This window comes from Protomyctophum bolini (assembly GCF_963924005.1).
Source record: "Protomyctophum bolini genome assembly, chromosome: 3".
NCBI lineage: Eukaryota > Metazoa > Chordata > Actinopteri > Myctophiformes > Myctophidae > Protomyctophum > Protomyctophum bolini.
The window spans coordinates 9,168,524-9,189,953 of NC_137864.1; the positions used below are offsets into that span (position 1 = coordinate 9,168,524).

The 21,430-nt window shown below is 42.3% G+C and overlaps 1 protein-coding gene across 1 annotated transcript; it reads left to right on the forward strand.

Moving 5' to 3' along the window:
* Positions 1-486: 486 nt before the first annotated feature.
* LOC308313286 (myosin heavy chain, fast skeletal muscle-like) lies at positions 487-12,773 on the forward strand (the record flags this gene model as incomplete). Its single annotated transcript, XM_080760323.1, has 39 exons — positions 487-696; positions 796-939; positions 1,181-1,337; positions 1,687-1,714; positions 1,810-1,918; positions 2,016-2,108; positions 2,212-2,275; positions 2,443-2,541; positions 2,629-2,732; positions 2,907-3,045; positions 3,255-3,373; positions 3,482-3,631; positions 3,718-3,888; positions 4,088-4,391; positions 4,619-4,683; positions 4,981-5,068; positions 5,178-5,295; positions 5,408-5,531; positions 5,657-5,793; positions 6,027-6,282; positions 6,547-6,789; positions 6,932-7,108; positions 7,200-7,345; positions 7,675-7,765; positions 7,850-8,239; positions 8,351-8,477; positions 8,639-8,757; positions 8,868-9,064; positions 9,248-9,431; positions 9,569-9,734; positions 9,889-10,013; positions 10,156-10,464; positions 10,590-10,793; positions 10,890-11,015; positions 11,342-11,512; positions 11,600-11,704; positions 11,814-11,909; positions 12,521-12,649; positions 12,753-12,773. The coding sequence occupies 39 exons, from the start codon at positions 487-489 to the stop codon at positions 12,771-12,773; spliced, it is 5,805 nt and encodes a 1,934-aa protein (XP_080616449.1).
* Between the last annotated feature and the right edge of the window lie 8,657 nt (positions 12,774-21,430).

The following is a 21,430-nucleotide window of genomic DNA, read 5'->3' on the forward strand; positions in this document are numbered from 1 at the left end:
AACCTACAATAATAGTCCTATACATATTACATACTGTAGTCCTACAATTATCGGCACAGATCTCAAGTCAGCAAAGCAATGTTGTTTTTGGCAGTACATTTTGATTTTAGTTTAGTTATAGTCTTTGGAATGAAACTTAATGCTGTCGTAATGGCTGATTTTACACTTGCTGCGACGTGTTGTAAGCTTGTAGATCTGCTATTTTCAGCATGCAACTAAGTGTAAAATTACTTATACGCGATTTCTTGTCCACTAGTCCCTTCCTAACATTTTAGTCTAGATTTTATTTGTTGATGAAATTGTCAGTATTATTTAGTCTTAGTTTTAGTCATCATAGCTTAGTTTTAATTTAGTTTCCATTTAGTTTTCGTCAGTGAAAAAAGGTAGTCGACGAACATTTTGTCATAGTATTAGTCGACAAAATCAACACTGCAGCAAAGGCATCAACTAATCAATCTATTTGTCTGTCGACAGAAAGCCGCCACCATGAGTACCGACGCAGAGATGGAGCAGTACGGCAAGGCTGCCATTTACCTCCGTAAGCCAGAGAAGGAGAGAATGGAGGCTCAGTCGGCCCCCTTTGATGGCAAAACGGCAGCATATGTGGTTGACAAGAAAGAGCTGTACATCAAATGTAAAATTATAAAGAAGGACGGTGGCAAAATCACTGTAGCACTGCTCGACGGCAAGAAGGAGGTAGGTACAGGTGTATTCTAACATGAAATTGTGGCACAGTAGCGCTCTAATCATAACACATTCTAAAGTTTATTTTTATTTTATTTTATTTTATTTTAGGAAAGAACTGTCCCCGAGGCCGACGTCACTCCTATGAACCCTCCCAAGTATGACAAGATTGAGGACATGGCCATGATGACCCACCTCAATGAAGCCACTGTCCTGTATAACCTCAAAGAGCGTTATGCAGCATGGATGATCTATGTAAGCTTTTCCTACATGCTAAGAACAGCACCGTATTGCACTCGTAGATAGCAAAGAAAGAAAAGTAAAGACTCAGAGTACAAGTTTATGTCATCAAGTGAAAACAAATTCAAACAAACAGGTTCTGAATTTAACTTGCTCACTGCCACTTGATCCATTGTCCCAGAGATACAGTGTGTGGCATGCTCAGTGCTATGTTGTATGATGTAAATGTTCTCTCTCTGTTCTTTCTCCCCTTCAGACCTACTCCGGTTTGTTTTGTGCAACTGTGAACCCCTACAAGTGGCTCCCAGTGTACGACCAGGAGGTTGTAAATGCCTACAGAGGCAAGAAGCGTATTGAGGCTCCACCCCACATCTACTCTGTCTCTGACAACGCTTATCAGTTCATGCTGATGGGTACGTACTAGTCGGTACAATGTAAAAATATATATTTATATCAACAGGTAGTTTCGAAGAAGAAATCTGATGGGTTGAAATGGACATCTAGCCGTGCTTAAATAAGAAAATCTTCCTTTTTCAAGGGACATTTTCGGTCATAGCAGCTACATCTGTCATTAAAGAAATTATTGAATATCTTAGTTTGAAATTGAGTTTACATAAGGGGTTTTAGGGTAGCTGTTGTATAATCACAATACTACAGGAGAATGTGATTTACCATCATTAACAGCATGCCTGCATTGCTGCAGGAAACTATAATGGTCTTGTGCTGTAACTATGATTAAACGTTTTGATTTACATTTTACAGATAAAGAGAACCAGTCTGTCCTTATCACGTAAGTTTCCATCACATAGGCATTCAAAAAAGATCATTGTAGGCCTACACAAATTCACTAACTGCATTTCTCTGTATGTATGCATTTATATACAGTGGAGAATCCGGTGCTGGAAAGACTGTGAACACCAAACGTGTCATCCAGTACTTTGCAACAGCTAGTTCTGGTGGAGAGAAAGCGGCAGGCGATAGCGGTAAAATCAAGGTATATGATTTGTTTTTTCTTTAACAAATACATGTTTTGAACATAAAGCATTTACTCTGACCAAACTTTAAACTTGGCAATGTCTAAAACATTCTAGGGGTCACTGGAGGATCAGATTATTGCAGCCAATCCCTTGCTGGAGTCCTATGGTAATGCCAAGACTGTGAGGAATGACAACTCCTCTCGCTTTGTAAGTGTAAAATTTTATACATATTATTACATATATTTTGAGACCTGCAATAATTCCACAATGTAGATGGATTGGATGCAACAAATTGTGCTATATCAAACAGGGTAAATTCATCAGAATCCATTTCGGCACAACGGGTAAACTGGCCAGTGCTGATATTGAGACATGTAAGTATACAGATGAATACAATAGTTCACAGATGATAAATGATGCTTTTATTTGAGGATTACATTTTGAGTAATGCACAACCCATTTAAATTATTCTGAGTTATGTACAACACATTATTATTATTATTAGTTATGAGTTATCATGTACAACCCTGAACTCATATAGATCTGCTGGAGAAGTCCAGAGTGACCTACCAGCTTGCTGCAGAGAGAGGTTACCACATCTTTTTCCAGATGATGACCAACCACAAACCTGAGATTGTTGGTAAGTGAAATGACTGACGATGCAGTGAGAACATAAATTGATGAATAAAAACACATGTTCACCCCTTTTTTTTTACTCCCTTTTCAGAAATGTGTCTGATCACCACCAACCCCTATGACTTCCCGCTGATCAGCATGGGTGTGATCACTGTGGCCAGCATTGACGACAAGACTGAGCTCGAGGCTACTGACGTAAGTGGACATTATTTAATCTTTCTAAGGGTCACTCACTATCTGCACTGTCAGTTGCTCTGCAAAATGTATTCTCTAAAGCAGTGCTTCCCAAGCAGTGCTTGTCGGACCCCCGACGAGCACTCTAATGCCTAATCTCAATCTTTTGAACACATCTCTGCTAATTGACATCAGGAAGCTATTGACATCCTGGGCTTCAACGGTGAGGAGAAACAGCTGATCTACAAGTTCACCGGCGCAGTCATGCACCACGGAGTCATGAGGTTCAAGCAGAAGCAGCGTGAGGAGCAGGCCGAACCTGACGGCACAGAGGGTGAGCTGCACCTTTATGATTATTAATACTCAAACCTAACCAAAATATATCTTCAATTATTATTATTATTATTAGGGTGATTATTTGGTTAACCTATGATTCTATAGATTACTAGCCTGTGTTGCCCTTGCTTACTGTAAATTGCTCTTTGGATTATGAGCGTCTGCTAAATGCCTAAATTGCAAATTGTATGACCTTTTTTTCCCCAGAGGCTGACAAGATTGGCTACCTGTTGGGTATCAACTCAGCTGAGATGCTTAAGGCGTATTGCTACCCCAGAGTGAAAGTGGGAAACGAGTATGTCACTAAAGGACAAACTGTGCCACAGGTGAGTACGTTGCATGATTCCCATGGCTCTGGATTAAGAGTTTCCTAAATGTCTAAATTGTAAAGTGTGTAATTCACACCCCTACGCATAATGTTCCTATTTCCTTAGGTCATGAACTCAGTCGGTGCCTTGGCCAAGTCCATCTATGAGAAAGAGTTCTTTTGGATGGTCATTAGGATCAACGAGATGCTGGACACCAAGCAGCAGAGAAACTTCTACATCGGTGTGCTGGACATCGCTGGTTTTGAGATCTTTGATGTAAGCATGGACTTGTTTTAAGTGGGAGATTAATTACAATTAGAAGTGATTGGCAATTTGGGCTAATAATATATTTCCCCTCACAGTTCAACACCCTGGAGCAGCTGTGCATCAACTTCACCAATGAGAAACTGCAACAGTTTTTCAACCACACCATGTTTGTTCTGGAACAAGAAGAGTACTTGAAAGAGGGAATTCCCTGGGATCTCGTTGACTTCGGAATGGATTTGGCTGTCTGCATTGAGCTGATTGAGAAGGTATACAATTATTATATTTGTATGTATTACCATGGTTTCAAGCCCAAATATTGAGAAGGTATACAATTATTATATTTGTATGTATTACCATGGACCCAAGTCCAAATATTGAGAAGGTATACAATTATTTTGTGCTTTAGTTAAATGGACATGATGTTAATATTGTTTTTGGTATCTTTTTTTTGTCTCCTTTACATAGCCCTTGGGTATCTTCTCCATCCTTGAAGAGCAGTGCATGTTCCCGAAGTCTTCAGACAAAACCTTCGCCGAGAAGCTGATTGACCAGCATCTGGGGAAGAACAAGGCCTTTGAGAAGCCCAAGCCTGGTAAAGGCAAGGGCGAGGCTCACTTCTCCCTGTGCCACTACGCTGGCGTTGTGGACTACAGCATCACAGGATGGCTGGAGAAGAACAAGGATCCTCTGAACGACTCTGTCATTCAGCTGTTCCAGAAGTCTTCAGTTAAACTGCTCTCTGTGTTCTATCCCCCACCTGAGCCTGAAGGTATGTTTATTCATATAATATAATATAATGTGTTCTGGGATGCTGGGGCCTTTAGCATGCTGGGTTATTATAAGGCTGTTTAAAGGCCAGCCAACAGGAACACAGAGGGACTGGACTTAAGCAATGACAGCCTGTCCCTATTATAAACTCTCAGAATCTGGCAAGAAGGAAGGAATTTTCATTCTGTAGGACTAATGATAACTCATGATTCCAACAAATATAAACAGATAACACAAAGAAGGGAGGCAAGAAGAAGGGTGGTTCCATGCAGACTGTGTCTAGCGCTTTCAGGGTAAGAATTTGTATTTATTATTATAAACAATATATTCCTGTAAGAATGAAGCATTATTATTATGAACATTATATAAGAAATAGGCACGTCTCACTCTCATGTTGAAATTAAGCTATTTCGGTTGTGGCTGATGTTTAAAATAGGGGTTAAGTGGTTAATGTATGTTTTAGAAAAACCTAAATCTGAAAAGTAACTAGTATCTAAAGAGTTCAAATAATTGCAGTGGAGGAAAAATTGCAATATTGTATGACTTTTTTACTAATGACAAGCCAAATTGGCTCTTTTATGTCTCAATAGGCAAACTTGCACATGTTGATGTCAAACCTGAGGAGCACTCATCCTCACTTTGTGCGTTGCCTGATTCCCAATGAGTCCAAGACTCCAGGTAAACACAGAAAATACAAATGTAGACTATGATTGATTGTGAGGCAATTCAATGCAACTTTGGCCAGAGTTTGTTCTTCTAATAATGAAGCAACATCTACTGTATACAGGATTGATGGAGAACTTCCTGGTCATCCATCAGCTGAGGTGTAACGGTGTCCTGGAGGGCATCAGGATCTGTAGAAAGGGCTTCCCCAGCAGGATCCCATACGCTGACTTCAAGCAGAGGTATTTATTCCTTTTTCCAGCAGCGTTTAAGTTCCAAAACCTAATAACGCAAAATGACCCACTTGTATAAAGTAATTCCAGAGCAAAATGACCAAGAACTTTTATAAAACAGGTACAAAGTACTGAACGCCAGCGCGTGCCCTGATGGCGCGTTCATGGACAACAAGAAAGCTTCAGAAAAGCTGCTCGGGTCCATTGATGTCCCTGTTGAGGAGTACAAGTTTGGACACACCAAGGTAAATACACTGTGAATCTGGTTTAAAGATGGGGTGCCATAGTTTTGCACTTTTTCTGTTTTGTGTGTGTCAAAGGAGTAGTAGTTAACATTACTCTAATAGATTGTTTGTAACATTGTGTTCAGGTGTTCTTCAAAGCTGGTCTGCTGGGTACGCTAGAGGAGATGCGAGATGCAAAGCTGTTCACTCTGGTCACCATGACTCAGGCTCTCGCACGAGCTTACCTCATGAGGAAGGAGTTTGCGAAGATGACGAAGATAAGGTACTTTGAAAACATCAATTCAATATTGGAAGTGTCAAATCACTAATAAAATATCAAACATTGCCGAACAAACTTTTCGTGACCGTGGCAAGGAAAAAACAAGAGAAGAACCCTCGAGCAGTAATAACAACAATAGTAACAACTATGACACAATAATATAAACTATAGCCACAGCCTGCAGTTGTATTACCTGGAAACCCTCGATCATGATCCACTGAAACTGTTTTCCACAGAGACGCTGTTTACACCATCCAGTTCAACCTCCGCTCGTTCGTCTCTGTGAAACACTGGCCATGGATGAAGGTCTACTACAAGATCAAGCCTCTTCTGCAGAGCGCTGAGACTGAGAAGGAGCTGTCAGCGATGAAGGAGAACTATGAAAAGATGACGACTGACCTGGCCACTGCCCTGGCCTCGAAGAAGAGCCTGGAAGAGAAGCTGGTGGCTCTAACCCAGGAGAAGAATGGCCTTGCACTGGCAGCGTCATCAGTAAGTAGCTACACTAAGGTCGAATCGACCGAAACGTCGACCCAAAAAAGAGCAACATTTTGACAGTGTGCAGGACCTTTTCTTGGTTTTTCAAAGATACCCTTTCTAATTATATGTTTATCATCCGATCTTATATATGTTATGATATCTAATGTAGATGGCATGGCAGTCCCCCAAGGAGGCAGCTGCAAAACAAATCTGATATATCTCACCCAGAACAAATGCTCGACATGTCCCTCACGTATCCTTTTCATTGACAACTAGGGAGACGAGGCTCTGAATGATGCTGAGGAGAGATGTGAGGGTCTTATTAAAAGTAAGATCCAGTTGGAGGCAAAGCTCAAAGAGACGAGCGAGAGACTGGAGGATGAGGAGGAGATCAACGCTGAAGTGACCGCCAAGAAGAGGAAACTGGAGGACGAATGCTCTGAGCTCAAGAAGGACATCGACGACCTGGAACTCACCTTGGCCAAAGTGGAGAAGGAGAAACACGCCACTGAAAACAAGGTATAGAATAGATTATACACTGTAGCCGTCTTGTCAAGTTATAGAACAATAATGATCAATTCACGATGGTACACTCTAGCGTAGTGGTCTTATCAAGTTCTAGAACAATAATGACCCATTCGTTGTGCTTCTTCGCCTAAAGGTGAAAAACCTGACCGAGGAGATGGCCTCCCAGGACGAGGGTCTTGCTAAGCTGACCAAGGAGAAGAAGGCGCTCCAAGAAGCACATCAGCAGACCCTGGATGACCTGCAGTCAGAGGAGGACAAGGTCAACACTCTGACCAAGGCCAAGACCAAGCTGGAACAGCAAGTTGACGACGTGAGTTTATCAAGTCAATTGGATGTTTCAAATTTGAATACGGTGTGTTTATTGTCGTACCGAATAATAAGACAAATATATTGCTGTGCAGTTGGAGGGTTCTCTGGAGCAAGAGAAGAAGCTCCGCATGGACCTGGAGAGAACCAAGAGAAAGCTTGAGGGAGATCTGAAACTGGCCCAGGAAGCCATCATGGATCTGGAGAATGACAAGCAGCAGTCTGATGAGAAGATAAAGAAGTAATGTGCAGCACAATCTTAACTATAAATGCACCACGTCTCTGTCTGTGTGTGTACGTACGTCTGTAATCCAAGTAACTCCAGAACCGTTCACATTCCGTGGATGATGTATGAAATATGACATGCAATGGATCGAGCAAATCATAAAAAATCCTCACAACCCTCTACCAACCATCAAATTTCGTGAAAAACGATAGCTCAGAACTGCCAAAACTGTTAAAACAGCGGAATCTTTACGATAACAATAAGGGCTGGACCCCTAATAATAATATGAAATGCCATGGAGAAAAGCTGCCACTAACGTGTATATGTATTACTGTATTCCATAGGAAGGACTTCGAAGTAAGCCAGCTTCTGAGTAAGATTGAGGATGAGCAATCTATGGGGGCCCAGCTGCAGAAGAAAATCAAAGAACTCCAGGTATATATTTTTTATGATTGATGATAAGGTAAATTAGGATTTTAGTGATAAATGTGAATTTTAACATGTCCATTAATTTGAAAGGCTCGTATTGAAGAACTGGAGGAGGAGATCGAGGCAGAGCGCGCCGCTCGGGCCAAGGTTGAGAAGCAGAGAGCCGATCTCTCCAGGGAACTGGAGGAGATCAGCGAGAGGCTGGAGGAGGCCGGCGGCGCCACCTGCGCTCAGATCGAGATGAACAAGAAGCGTGAGGGTGAGTTCCAGAAGCTGCGCCGTGACCTCGAAGAGTCCACCCTGCAGCACGAGGCCACCGCTTCTGCTCTCCGCAAGAAACAGGCGGACAGCGTCGCAGAGCTGGGCGAGCAGATCGACAACCTCCAGCGCGTCAAGCAGAAGCTGGAGAAGGAGAAGAGTGAATACAAGATGGAGATCGATGACCTGTCGAGCAACATGGAAGCCGTCGCCAAGGCAAAGGTAGAATAGATTAGTGTGTGTTAATTCTTGATAAAATACTTTAGGGGGGGAAAAAAATGAGACAATACATTGTAGGTTACTTCAGTGATTGAATGTGTCCAATGTTAACAGGGAAATCTTGAGAAGATGTGCCGCACCCTTGAGGACCAATTCAGTGAAATCAAGTCCAAGAGTGATGAGAATGTTCGCCAGATCAATGATATTGGAGCTCAGAGAGCAAGACTGTTGACTGAAAATGGTAAATGTGCACCTACATGTATTTCTTTCATGTAGGCACTTGAGCAAATGTCATGATATAGAGATAATGCTTTGATCAGCAGTTCTCCCAGGAATATAAGGAATATGTATTGATCAAAGATTATTTACATGATTGAAACTAACATAAAAATGTCGAACCAGGTGAGTTTGCTCGTCAACTTGAGGAGAAAGAAGCTCTCGTCTCTCAGCTCACCAGAGGCAAGCAGGCCTTCACCCAACAGATTGAGGAGTTGAAGAGACTTGTTGAAGAGGAGGTTAAGGTGAGGCCTTTTCTTTTATTTGTTTATATTATATGAATAGGCGGGCCTAATTCCGTCTTTTTGTAATTTTATCCGTCTGACATTATTTTGCAATTTTTTTCTTTTGCCAGGCAAAGAACGCCCTCGCCCACGCCGTGCAATCAGCTCGCCACGACTGTGACCTCCTGAGGGAGCAGTTTGAGGAGGAGCAGGAGGCCAAGGCTGAGCTGCAGCGTGGAATGTCCAAGGCCAACGCTGAGGTGTCTCAGTGGAGGAGCAAGTACGAGACCGATGCTGTCCAACGCACAGAGGAGCTGGAGGAGGCCAAGTAAGTGATCAGTGTTGTTTACACCAGATTACACCAAAATATCCTTTAGCTTTAGGTCTGCAAGGCTAGATCTGCATGATGCAGATGCTGCATCAATAATGGGCCTTGATATGAAAAGGGTTCCCCTCACTGTAACAAAATATTGCTCACAATGATTTGATTCCATTCAAAACCGACCAACAGGAAGAAGCTCGCCCAGCGTCTCCAGGAGGCCGAGGAGCAAATCGAGGCTGTGAATTCCAAGTGTGCCTCTCTGGAGAAGACCAAGCAGAGACTCCAGGGTGAAGTGGAAGACCTCATGATCGATGTGGAGAGGGCCAATGGTTTGGCCGCCAACCTCGACAAGAAACAGAGGAACTTCGATAAGGTGCTTTGACATACATTATTTTAAAACAAAAATCATTCTTGCCTCCTTAAAGTCGGGGTAATTGACACATTTCAAATGCTGTGCAGGTCCTTATAAAGAGAGGGTAAATGACACATTTCATTACTGCTCCTGTGCAGGTCTTGGCAGAATGGAAGCAGAAACATGAAGAGGGCATGGCGGAGTTGGAGGGAGCGCAGAAAGAGGCTCGTAGTCTCGGCACTGAGTTGTTTAAGATGAAGAACTCATACGAGGAGTCTCTGGACCAACTGGAGACCATGAAGCGTGAGAACAAGAACCTGCAACGTGAGTTTTCTCTACCACATTCTTTTAATAACTGTAAAAAAAAAGGGGGGAGAACAGATCAATTGTGGATCAGGCTACAACTTTATTCAAATGCAAATACAAAATAATTTCTGAATGGAAAGTTAATTCACTCATTATTTTCAACCCACTGCAGAGGAGATCTCAGACCTGACTGAACAGATCGGTGAGACTGGAAAGAACATCCATGAGCTGGAGAAGTCCAAGAAACAAGTGGAGACAGAGAAGTCAGAGATCCAGACAGCCCTGGAGGAAGCTGAGGTAACACATTTAGCTCCTAGATGAACAATGCACCATATTTTAGATTTCAGGTTTTATATTCAAACAGTGTAGGAGTAATGAGTATATGATCAATGTTACATTAAAACATCCTATAACCTTTTGATCCTGTATTACATTTCAGGGTACTCTGGAGCACGAGGAGTCTAAGATTCTTCGGGTCCAGCTGGAGCTCAACCAGATCAAGGGTGAGGTGGACAGAAAGCTGGCAGAGAAGGACGAAGAGATGGAGCAGATCAAGAGGAACAGCCAGAGGGTGACCGACACCATGCAGTGCACTCTGGACTCTGAGGTCAGGAGCAGAAACGATGCCCTGAGAATCAAGAAGAAGATGGAGGGAGACCTGAACGAGATGGAGGTTCAGCTGAGCCACGCCAACCGCCAGGCTGCCGAGGCCCAGAAGCAGCTGAGGAACGTCCAGGGACAGTTTAAGGTACAAAACATAGTAGTTAGAAACATATTCGTTAAGACACATTCAAACAACGGAACTGCTCCGAATATCTGAAAACATTCTGATTTTTCTCTTAACATGACCACCTCAAATGTGATTTGTTTTAGGATGCCCAACTGCACCTCGACGATGCGTGCAGAAGCCAGGGTGACGTGAATGAACAAGCCGCCATGGTGGAGCGCAGGAACGGCCTCATGGTCGCTGAGATCGAGGAGCTGAGAGTGGCTCTGGAACAGACGGAGAGAGGCCGCAAAGTGGCCGAGCAAGAACTGGTGGACATCTGTGAACGTGCTGGCCTGTTGCACTCCCAGGTAAGTCCATGAAAGAAAACTCTCAACATATCCAACATACAAGTCATGCACACAAACATTGCTAAACCGAATCTTTATTTTCTTTCTTTTTTTTAGAACACAAGCCTTTTGAACACCAAGAAGAAACTTGAAACCGACCTGATGCAGGTCCAAGGTGAAGTGGACGACAGTGTTCAAGAAGCAAGGAACGCTGAGGAGAAGGCCAAGAAGGCCATCACTGATGTAAGTTAGGAGCTCCACCCCTTATCCATTCTACCATTTCACATATATATATAAAGTAAACCCATTTAGACCTGGTGTAACCTATACGTTGTTATACCTTTCATTGTTGTTATACCTTTCATACCACCTCTGTGTCTCATGCACCTGAGTCTCATACAGCATCATAATTTTGTATTTATTTTATTAGGTTTTCAGAAAACCATATGTTAGGTTATAGAATCGGTCTCAGGTCTACATGGGTTAATACACTGTTATTATAAGTATATCTATAGAGTTTGGTCTCGAGTCCACATTTTCATGTACTGTATATTTTATCTCCTTTCCAGGCAGCCATGATGGCCGAGGAGCTGAAGAAGGAGCAGGACACCAGCTCTCACCTGGAGAGGATGAAGAAGAACCTGGAGGTCTCGGTCAAGGACCTGCAGCACCGCCTCGACGAGGCTGAGAACCTGGCCATGAAGGGAGGCAAGAAGCAGCTCCAGAAACTGGAGAGCAGGGTAAGGTGTAGTTTTACTTCAACACGGCTTATAGTCAATGAAATATTAAGAAGAAATCATTTCATAATGTATCATTCAACTGTGAAGGTGCGAGAACTGGAGGCAGAGGTTGAAAATGCAGGGCGAGGAGGAGCAGACGCTATTAAAGGAGTCCGCAAGTACGAGAGGAGAGTGAAGGAGCTGTCATACCAGGTACACTACTATATTATCATGCTCACTTTAATGACCATCGTGACACCGACAAAATGAACAGAGATCGCATGGACATACAACTAACGTTATAAATTCTCTCTCACTTCAGACTGAAGAGGACAAGAAAAATCTTGCCCGGCTTCAGGATCTGGTAGACAAGCTGCAGATGAAGGTGAAGGCCTTCAAGAGGCAGGCGGAGGAAGCGGTAAGACACATCTACATCTTTGTGACGTGTGGTGTTATCATAGTTTAACTACAGGAATCATTTATGTAATGTCAACATGACCAACAACAGAGCATTGTTCAGTGTCCATGTTGCTGCTTTCCACAAGTGGCACATTGCATTTATAGCTTGCCATGCTTGTGCTGTATGACACGCACACAGTGAAACTGCACTGCACTGCACTGTACACTGCATGGGCGTTGTAGAACCTGGGACTGTAACAACATGGGTGCTGAAAGAAGCATGCTGCTGCTAAACACGGCACACATGCTGCGGACAAAGGCAATTTGTTTCAGGCATAACAGTAAAACATTTCCAAAATAGACTGAAATCATTAAATGTTGTTTCCTGTAAGCTGAGAATGTTTTTGGCTCGGGGGGCCGAACAAGAATAAAGCCATGATAGTGCCATTCCAATGAATACCTGTCGAGGCTAATTCTTGTGGTCCCAAGGCACTAATGGAAATGCTGCATGGACCACTGTAATAGCCACAACTGCACATTACAAATTCCTGAAATCGTCTTGTTTCGCTTCTAATTGCAAGGTGCTCTTTTCAAATATTGAGGCTTTGAACCATGTCTATCATATTGTAGGAGGAAGCAGCCAACTCTCACCTGACCAAGAGCAGGAAGATTCAGCATGAGCTAGAAGAGGCGGAGGAGCGTGCAGACATCGCTGAATGCCAGGTCAACAAGATGAGAACTAAAAGTCGTGACGCCAAGGTAATACAAGTTCAATATGAACTGAAGGTTCATTATCTTCAACTAAGATTATCTAAAGATTCATATTGAATATCTATCTAACATTATTGTCCTATCGTTGCAGGGAAAAGAAGCTGCTGAATAAGTTCTACAATTCAAGTCACCATACAAAGTCATAAAATATGACCCATTGTATTCAACAAAGGTGAAACAACAGTATGTTGTTGTTTCTTATTCAAGCGACCATACAGTCATAAAATATGACTCACTGTATTCAATAAAGGTGGCAAGAATCGTATCCTGTTGTTTCTTGTATTCATTACTTTGTCTTGTGAATACCTTTTTGTGAGGTTTCAATTCTGGGTCCAACTCACCATTTACCATTTTATAAACCCATTGCAAAATATAGTGCACTTAAACGGGTAGCAGCATGCACAAATAAATACATTCACTTTCTAGGTTAAGTTTCTAGGTGAAAGTATGAAGGCGTTATTCGAGCACAAGACTTAAAGGGATTGTGACATTTAAAACACATTTTTGTAGATATTTTGTGTTCTTTGGCTTTTCTTGACATCAATTTCACCAAAAAAAAACCAAATTTGAACATTCAGTGTATTCTCCGCTGTCTGGACTTTTGTGAATAATTATGCAAATATGACTCGTGGTTTGGGCGGCGGAGGCCTACGTAATGTAACGCTAAACCCCGCCCCCTCTCCTCTGCTCCCTGCTTACCAATTCTACTACCCGCCCCCCTCCTCCTCATCCCCGCCCCTCTCCTCTCCTCCACCTGATTCTCTCCTCTCTTCTTCCTCATTCTGACCGCGACTTTGTTTCAGTATAATAATAATAATAATGGCTTCTAGAGAAAAAGCAATCTGCTCCGTTGTCGGCTGTGTCAATCAACACAAGTCCTTGCACTTTCCACCAACTGGCCTAGATGAAGATTCACGCTCTAGGTGGATGCATTTTATTTTTGACGGTAACGTTCCAACCAAGTTGTCAAAGAAGCGACACATCATTTCACCCCAGAAAGTTTTTCAAATCTCGGACAAGTTCAGAGTGGATTTGCAACCAAACTTTTTATGAACCCAGGAGCAATACCAAGCATTCGTGTCCCAATCCCAACTATAAGTATTTATACTGCAATGATTTGTGTTAAATTGTTGTGCAGTACTATTTGAGTGGACTCACAATAAAAAATCAATCGCCTGCATTACTCCGAAGTGCTTCATGGTAGCCTACTTTTAATTTATAGTCAATCACTGCCACTACCCGCATTAGCTGTGTGTTTGACTATTATTAATCTTTGATTCGTGGCGTGCACCAGCTGTTGTAGATTGCATGTGCTCATTATTGTTCTTGTAATGCGATACAGTGGAATAGCAACGCAGCCAACGCTCGTGTGATATAATCCACGTTAAAAGTATGGCGAATAATGATAGGCTATAGTCATTGAGTATGATATCGATGACGATGACATTACACAAGTTTATGTCGACGTGGTCGTGGGGTGAGATATTGCAGGAGTTTCATAGGCGCGTTCGGAAATAGCGCACTGTGCAATGCAAACTAATAGGCGAGTGCGCTCCGGTGCGGTATTTCCGAACGTGCCTTATTTGTTTACCAACTGTTGCTCGTACGATGACGTTGAATAGAGAATACATGTTACAAAGGGAGTCTACCAACGCGCCTCAAGCCTAAAACGGCTGATCCGGTGCTTCACAGGTGCAGGGACATCAAAGTTGCAAAAGGAGAGGAGACTGGAGCAACACGGACATTTAGAGCCTTTTATGTTTCGACCTTGCGGACGGTCTTCATCAGAGTGGACTCTGATGAAGACCGCAAGGTCGAAACGTTAGTCGTTTTGTATACTCAGCACCTTAATAAAAGGCTCTAAATGTCCGCGTTGCTCCAGTCTCCTCTCCTTTTGCAGCAGAGAATACATGTTGTTGTCCATCCCCTCAGTACATACATGCAGTGATAGTCTTATTATAAATAACATTTTATATAAACTATAAACAAATAGTTATAAAAGGAGAAGAAGTTGCGTGCGTTGGCACTGGCAGCGTTGCTATGGCTGAGATGCTGTGAACTTGTAAAGGAAAAAAAAAAGAACAGTCCCTTTCTCTGAGGGGGGCGGAGAGGTATGGAGGGCTTGAGGGGTGGGGGGGGCGGAGCTGGGTAGTGATTGACAGGAAAGGGGGAATTACCGACATCTACAGGCTAAAATAATGTGTTTTTCTATGCCTTCTCAGGATGCATATTACATACACACAAAAACTCCTGGCAAGAAATACTGGAGTGGAGATTTCTGTTCAAACTTTTTAGACACGTTTGAAGGACCATGGCCAAGACTTTTAATGTTGTTAAAATTATGTTAAAAATAATGTCACGATCACTTTAAGAGTGCTCTACAAAAATGGGCGCATTTCCCCAATGGGAGACGCAACTTTGGTTACGGCATGTAAACCTCACCCCTCCCACTGCCATGGTTTGAGTAGGCCTGCTTTGGTTAACGCAAATTGAGCTAGGGGATGCACTGCCAGCTGTTGTATATCTCAGTGTGTAGCTTGTGCATTGTCCAGGGTCTCTTTCAACAACAATTCATTCGTCCCAAAGTGTAGCAGCGATTTCCATGATCACTGTGGTGAGAAAATAGAAAATGAAATGAAAATGTCCTGCTTGGAGGACAGGTGAGGGAAGCAGACACCAGACATAAAGAGATGTCAGGTGTCGAGAGACGTCTGCTAAAAAAGATTCCCAATAGAGATTTCCAAGCCTAAAGTTAAGCAGGTGCATGGTGACTTCATGAGAACAAAAAAGAGAACACTCTCGACTATGTAGGCTCCAGTTGTAGGTTTTTTTTATTATTCATGTTTTGCACCCGAGTGCTGCTATGACGTTTCGGGCTCTCGGACAGAGTGAATCATGACCATAAAACATTTGATTCTGTGAAAAGATATGTCTGATTTATTGTATTAATTAATTAATGTATTACTTCAAAGAATCAAATGTGTTATGGTCATGATTCACTGATGGCTTCATTCTAGGCTTAAAATAATTTAAAAACATATTTTTGGAAATCGCTATGTTAAAAAAGAATGGACTTTTGGGTGGAACCACAAAAGGCCACCACTTTTATGCCCAATACGACAAATAATTTACAAAAGTTAAAATCAAACCTTTTCCAAATTCCTGTATTATGGATACTATAATTATTATAAAAATATATTTTACCAGCAGGAAGTCAGGAATAAGGCATAATAGTAATCTCATTAAAGGCACAGTTTACTTCACACTGGGTGTGATTCTTGCATGTTTTTCCTATACAGACATGACACCTGGTTACGGGTATTAAACACTTGCTGGTAGATCAGCTATTTTCAGTGAAGCCATTTGGTGTGTGTGTGTGTGTGTGTGTGTGTGTGTGTGTGTGTGTGTGTGTGTGTGTGTGTGTGTGTGTGTGTGTGTGTAGGGGGATGGAGTGGGTCAAAAATAGAGCCCCGTGTGACCCTGGTCACCTACGTAAACAGTATATGGTTTTAAGTGTTGCAAGTGTTCCGGTTCTCTTCCAACAGCTGGAGGTAGCCTACTTGCCGGTAGTGTTGGGGTCTAATGACATTGGAAAGGAATCTGTGAAAATTAACCATTTGAACCTGGCATCACGATTTTGGGCATGTCATTTTATTTTTGATTAAACTATCCAATTTGACACAGCTCTGTTGACATATTGTTGTAATTCCCTTCAATTGTACATGTAGGCCTATTAGTTTTTATTGTATTTGTTTTATTATTATTGTTTTTAACATGTTTTCCCATGCCAATAAAGGTCCTTTGGTTGGAATTGCATTGGGAGTGGGGGCGAAATCGATTGGTCAGACTCCTTGTACTCAAAACATCACACAGACGTACTCCTCAAAACCATAATTTGAATGAGAAAATTGTAACTCTTCAAAACCTAAATTTGAATGAGAAAATTAAACTCCTCAAAACCTAAATTTGAATGAGAAACATCTGCCAGAAACCTAACCTCAGTAAAACTATACCTATACCTAACCAGCTATAACATGAATTTTAAAACAGTTTTTAATATTTAATAATATATTGTCTATGTCCCTCAAACTTATTTCTAATGGTTTGAGCCTCTATCGCCACTCTGATATAACTAGTCCATGGCATTTCTTTTTGAGTGGTGCAACCACTCCAAGGAACAGCAATGTCCGTGTTCATATATGTGTTGGTTCACCTATGTATGTGTTCATGAGCACCAATATGAGTACCAGTAGGGGCGCTGTTGTGCCATGCAGAAACAGAGAGAGGGGGGGGGGGGGAGAGGGGAGTTGCACCACTCGGTTCACATGGAACAATTTTTTGGACGTAGTGATATGGACACAAAAAACATAGTTCCATGTGATAGAGGGATAAAACATTAACGAATGTTGCACTAATATTTTAGAAATAGGTCAACAATACAAATGACGTTAGTTTTGTGGATTAATTTACTTTTACTGCGTGGCCCCAGTGCCCCCCACAAAATGACCGGAACTACTTCATATTTCACCAAAACCAGAGCAGAACTCCCACCACGGGACTCGAGCAATCAATGAATACAGTTGCAACCACTATATTAACAGCAAGTATTTCATACAGCTTAAGTTAAAACAAACAGTTAAAACTATCCCTTTAAATAATGTTATTTTTTCACTTTTTGTGTGGTGGGGGGGGGGGGGGAGACATCTAGTGAGGTCACCCTGAGGCACATGTCAACAACAGTGTTAATCTGAACCTGCTCAGTGTGTTCATTGTCATCAACCGCCATTGGCTCTCGCCTCTCGTGCCTATATGCCTATCCTCAAGCACATTCCTGTGGTGTACTGATTGCTGCCACCACACGTACAGCAGTGAGGATGGCATGGATCAATGTCCTGAGCCGAACAAAGGAACAACATAACCGTATATGGTGAAAGACGGAGAATGGCCAAGAGGAAGAAACAAGCCCCATATCTATCCGAGACAGCCAGAGAGATTTGTTTAAGCTCTCTGAATCCTCTTTTCTCTCCTTTCCTCCTCTCCGTGTCCTTTTTCCCGTCTTATGCATGCTAAACATTAAACGATGTGCTTCAAAACAAACACTCCTTGCTTGTCTGAGCTTTAATTAGGGGGAGGCGGAGACATCTGAGAGAGGACAACGGCACAAGAATGCTAGCGTTGTTTTTGGTCGTTGTGTGATCCTTTCTTTCTTTCTTTCTTTCAGGGGATAACTAGACCAGCCCCTCTGTACCTGAGTGTCTGTGTCCTACTGTTATACCCAATGTTGTCATTATTTCTGACATTGTCCAATGTCTCCTGAAAAAAGGACTTTCATAGCTTTCATGATGTTTTTTTTTAATCTTTACACTCATTTGATTCTTTGTAATCCTTTTCCTTGCTGGAATGTGTTTTGATTAGGGATACTGAAATTATCAGAGGCATACGCTGAATGGCATCTAGATGTTTGTGTTTCCACTGTCAAATTCCGGCGGTGGACAGACGAACGGGCCCGGGAGAACAATAACATGATACGAGACAGTATCACGCTAAGAGGTTCACAAGATTTTATTATACAGACAGAACATATATAGCTGGATCCTAATGACGTACACTTGAGACATAACAAACTTACTGCAGCACGCTGACCTTGATGTCTGAGATCAGATGGTGTCAGTAGCTAGTATGCTACAGTTCATTCAGTACACAATACATTATATATTGTGCTCTCACATACAAGTACAAGTACACAGCATAGGCACCCATATCATACATATCATAACACATAGTTTTGGAGCCAGAAGGGAGAAGAGTTTGGGACGTGTGGAGCGTTGTCCCGGCGTTTTTAGTGAAGGTACTTCCAGCCTCCCTGCATTGGCTGATCTGAGTGCGCGGGAGGGTTTGTACTGCCAAATGTCACCAGGTTCTTCTGAAACACTCTTTGTTCACAGACTGAAATTAGGTCAGCGTATCTCTCTACTCTTCTGTCATCCCTCTCTTCATAAAACTCTAACATCCGCTGCTCCTCCCCGCTTGAAAGTTTCACTTATTTGCTCACGCACATGGAAGATAATTACCCCCCGAATGTGGAACTGAGATACATTTAAGAAAAACTAAACAGACACAAAGTCCATTAAATGTTGCCTCATTAAATCGTGCTTCCATCACCTTAAGGGGGGAGAATAACGAAATAAAAAGAAATAAACACTAATGGGGGAGATGAATCAGAAATAAGTGTCTGCAGTGAAAAAAAAGCAAACGGAAATGACAGATTTTGACAAAAAAAAGATAATTTTTAATTCCGACCGTAGGCCGCATTTACTATGAAAATCTGCATCTCCCGTCCGTTAGTCACCCCACGCCTCCATATACGGTCACGCCTCGTGACATCACCGTGACATCACGCCTCCATATATGGTCACACTTTCATACATTACCCAACTTTTATTGTAATCATTTTAGCCCTAATAAACTAAGTTGTTATTCGACTATACAACCACCTCCTCTAACCACCGTGAACAAACTCACAGGTTTGGGCTGCTATATTCAAAATGAAACAGTTATTCTCCATTACAGCACTCTCTGCCAAACAACTTGGATTTTCTTCTTTATAAAAGAGTCTCAGCTCATCAAATCAGACACCGTAACTCTTGTTCGGATCATATGATCATATGTGTGCATCATGTGCTTTGAGTATAGTGCACGTGAAACGGGGGCGTTCTTTTCGACAAGTCCTTAACAAAAGATGGCTGCTCCCACGCTCCCAGCACCTCAATCCCAATGTGTCAATTGAATTCCAGGCTCTAATGAACAGAGAGAGCGTGTGCATTGTGGGCATGTGTAGTACTAGTACATGCATGTGTGATGTCTGTGACTTTCTCTGTACTACACCTTTATTTACTGACAGTAGATTACGTTTGAACTAGCCTGAAAGTACCCAAGCTTTTCAAGGACTAGAAGGGCAGATTCAAACTAGTGCTGGAAACAGATGCCGGCTCCATATTGGTTCACCAACCTATGTTTTATCCTTGTCTTTCTTTGCACCGGGTTTTTGTGGCCACACCCTCTGCCTAATTGAACACCACTATTTCTGTCTGACTGTCTCTCTGGGGTTTTTTCTCGTGCGCATATATTGACTATATGAACTCACACACATGCACACGCACGCACACACACACACACACACACACACACACACACACACACACACACACACACACACACACACACACACACACACACACACACATCACAGGGACAGATGTTGGGCTGCAAGGTGGTGGTGATAAGACACATTAAAAACGATGAGTACCACATCACTTACGTGTGTGCATGTGCCTGGCCGTGTGCGTACAGTGTGTGTGTGTGTGTGTGTGTGTGTGTGTGTGTGTGTTGTACGATGTACATGTGTGAATTCTGTCTGCCACAGTTGAGATGAAACATCAATGTGACTGAAGATGATCATTAGACATTCATTCCCTCTGTCTAACCCCCCTCCTCGAAACACCCCCTCTCCTCCTATTTTCTCTTTTAAACTCTCCTCTATTTTCTTATATCTTTTGAACACACGATTTAGTTTTAGTCCTATTCATCTGACTTTGTTTAGTCTTAATCTAGTCTTAGTCGACTAAATATCCTATCTTTTTGTCTTAGTTAACAAAATTAACACTGCTACTGTGTTGCCTTCATTCTGTAAAAAATAACCACACACAGCCCTCAATGGGATGTTTCTCTGTGTATTTGGCAGAAATCCATCACAACATTTCAACTGTCTTTTCTTCTCTCATCCTGCTCATAATTGTGTTCCCTACATCCTCTGTCCCCAGCTGTCCCTCCTTTCCCCCTCTCTAACGGACCCCCCCCCCCCCCTCTCTCTCTCTCTCTCTCTCTCTCTCTCTCTCTCTCTCTCTCTCTCAATTCAAAGGGCTTTATTGGCATGACAAAACATATGTTTACATTGCCTTCATTCACTCTCATCTATCAGGGGATTGGTGGATCATTGGGAGCGTTTCAGTCACACAGACACAGCCCCATTTGAACCTTCTGCCAATAGGCTCTATGCATATACGCCATTTTGGAAAATCACAGGTGTTACGGATGGGATGATATACTAATTAAGGCTCTGTTACATTCTGGTCAAGCAGAGTCAGGGTGCTGCTATTGTGCATGCTGGCTGACTGGAAACACTCAGTTGTGCATGCGTCAATTGTGTGTCTCACGCTATTGTGAGAGTTTGGCAGCTCTGCGAGAGACCGATTGTAACAGTAACAGTAACACAACAGTATAAGAATGAAACATTTAAAAACCACAAACCAGCATATAATTATCACCTCACGTTAATGTATATCCATATTATTTAGCCAGATTAATATTTAGATCTTTAGTTGAAAAACCGCAATGGCATATCATCAGTGTTGAGTTGTTGACCATAATCGAACCAAATTAACCTCTGAAAGGCCAGCGCTATTCGCCTAAACAATCAGCATTCACTTTACCTTCTGCTTCTACTGTTGGTGTGGATATAGAAATATATGGTTTATGGCGGTTGGGGGGTCATGTATTTTCCGGGGGGGGGAAACATCACATCTGCAACCCGCCAGTCCCCTCCCCCCTCCTATTTATAGAGTCCTTTAATAAACATGGAGCGGAACGATTGCTATAAAGAAACAAAGCCCATAGTTTCCAGTTGGGGTGATTAAACTGTTGGGCTGTCTGTCTCGACGTCAAATAAAGCTTATCAATCTTCCACGCCAGCACTTCTTAACTCAGGAGCCA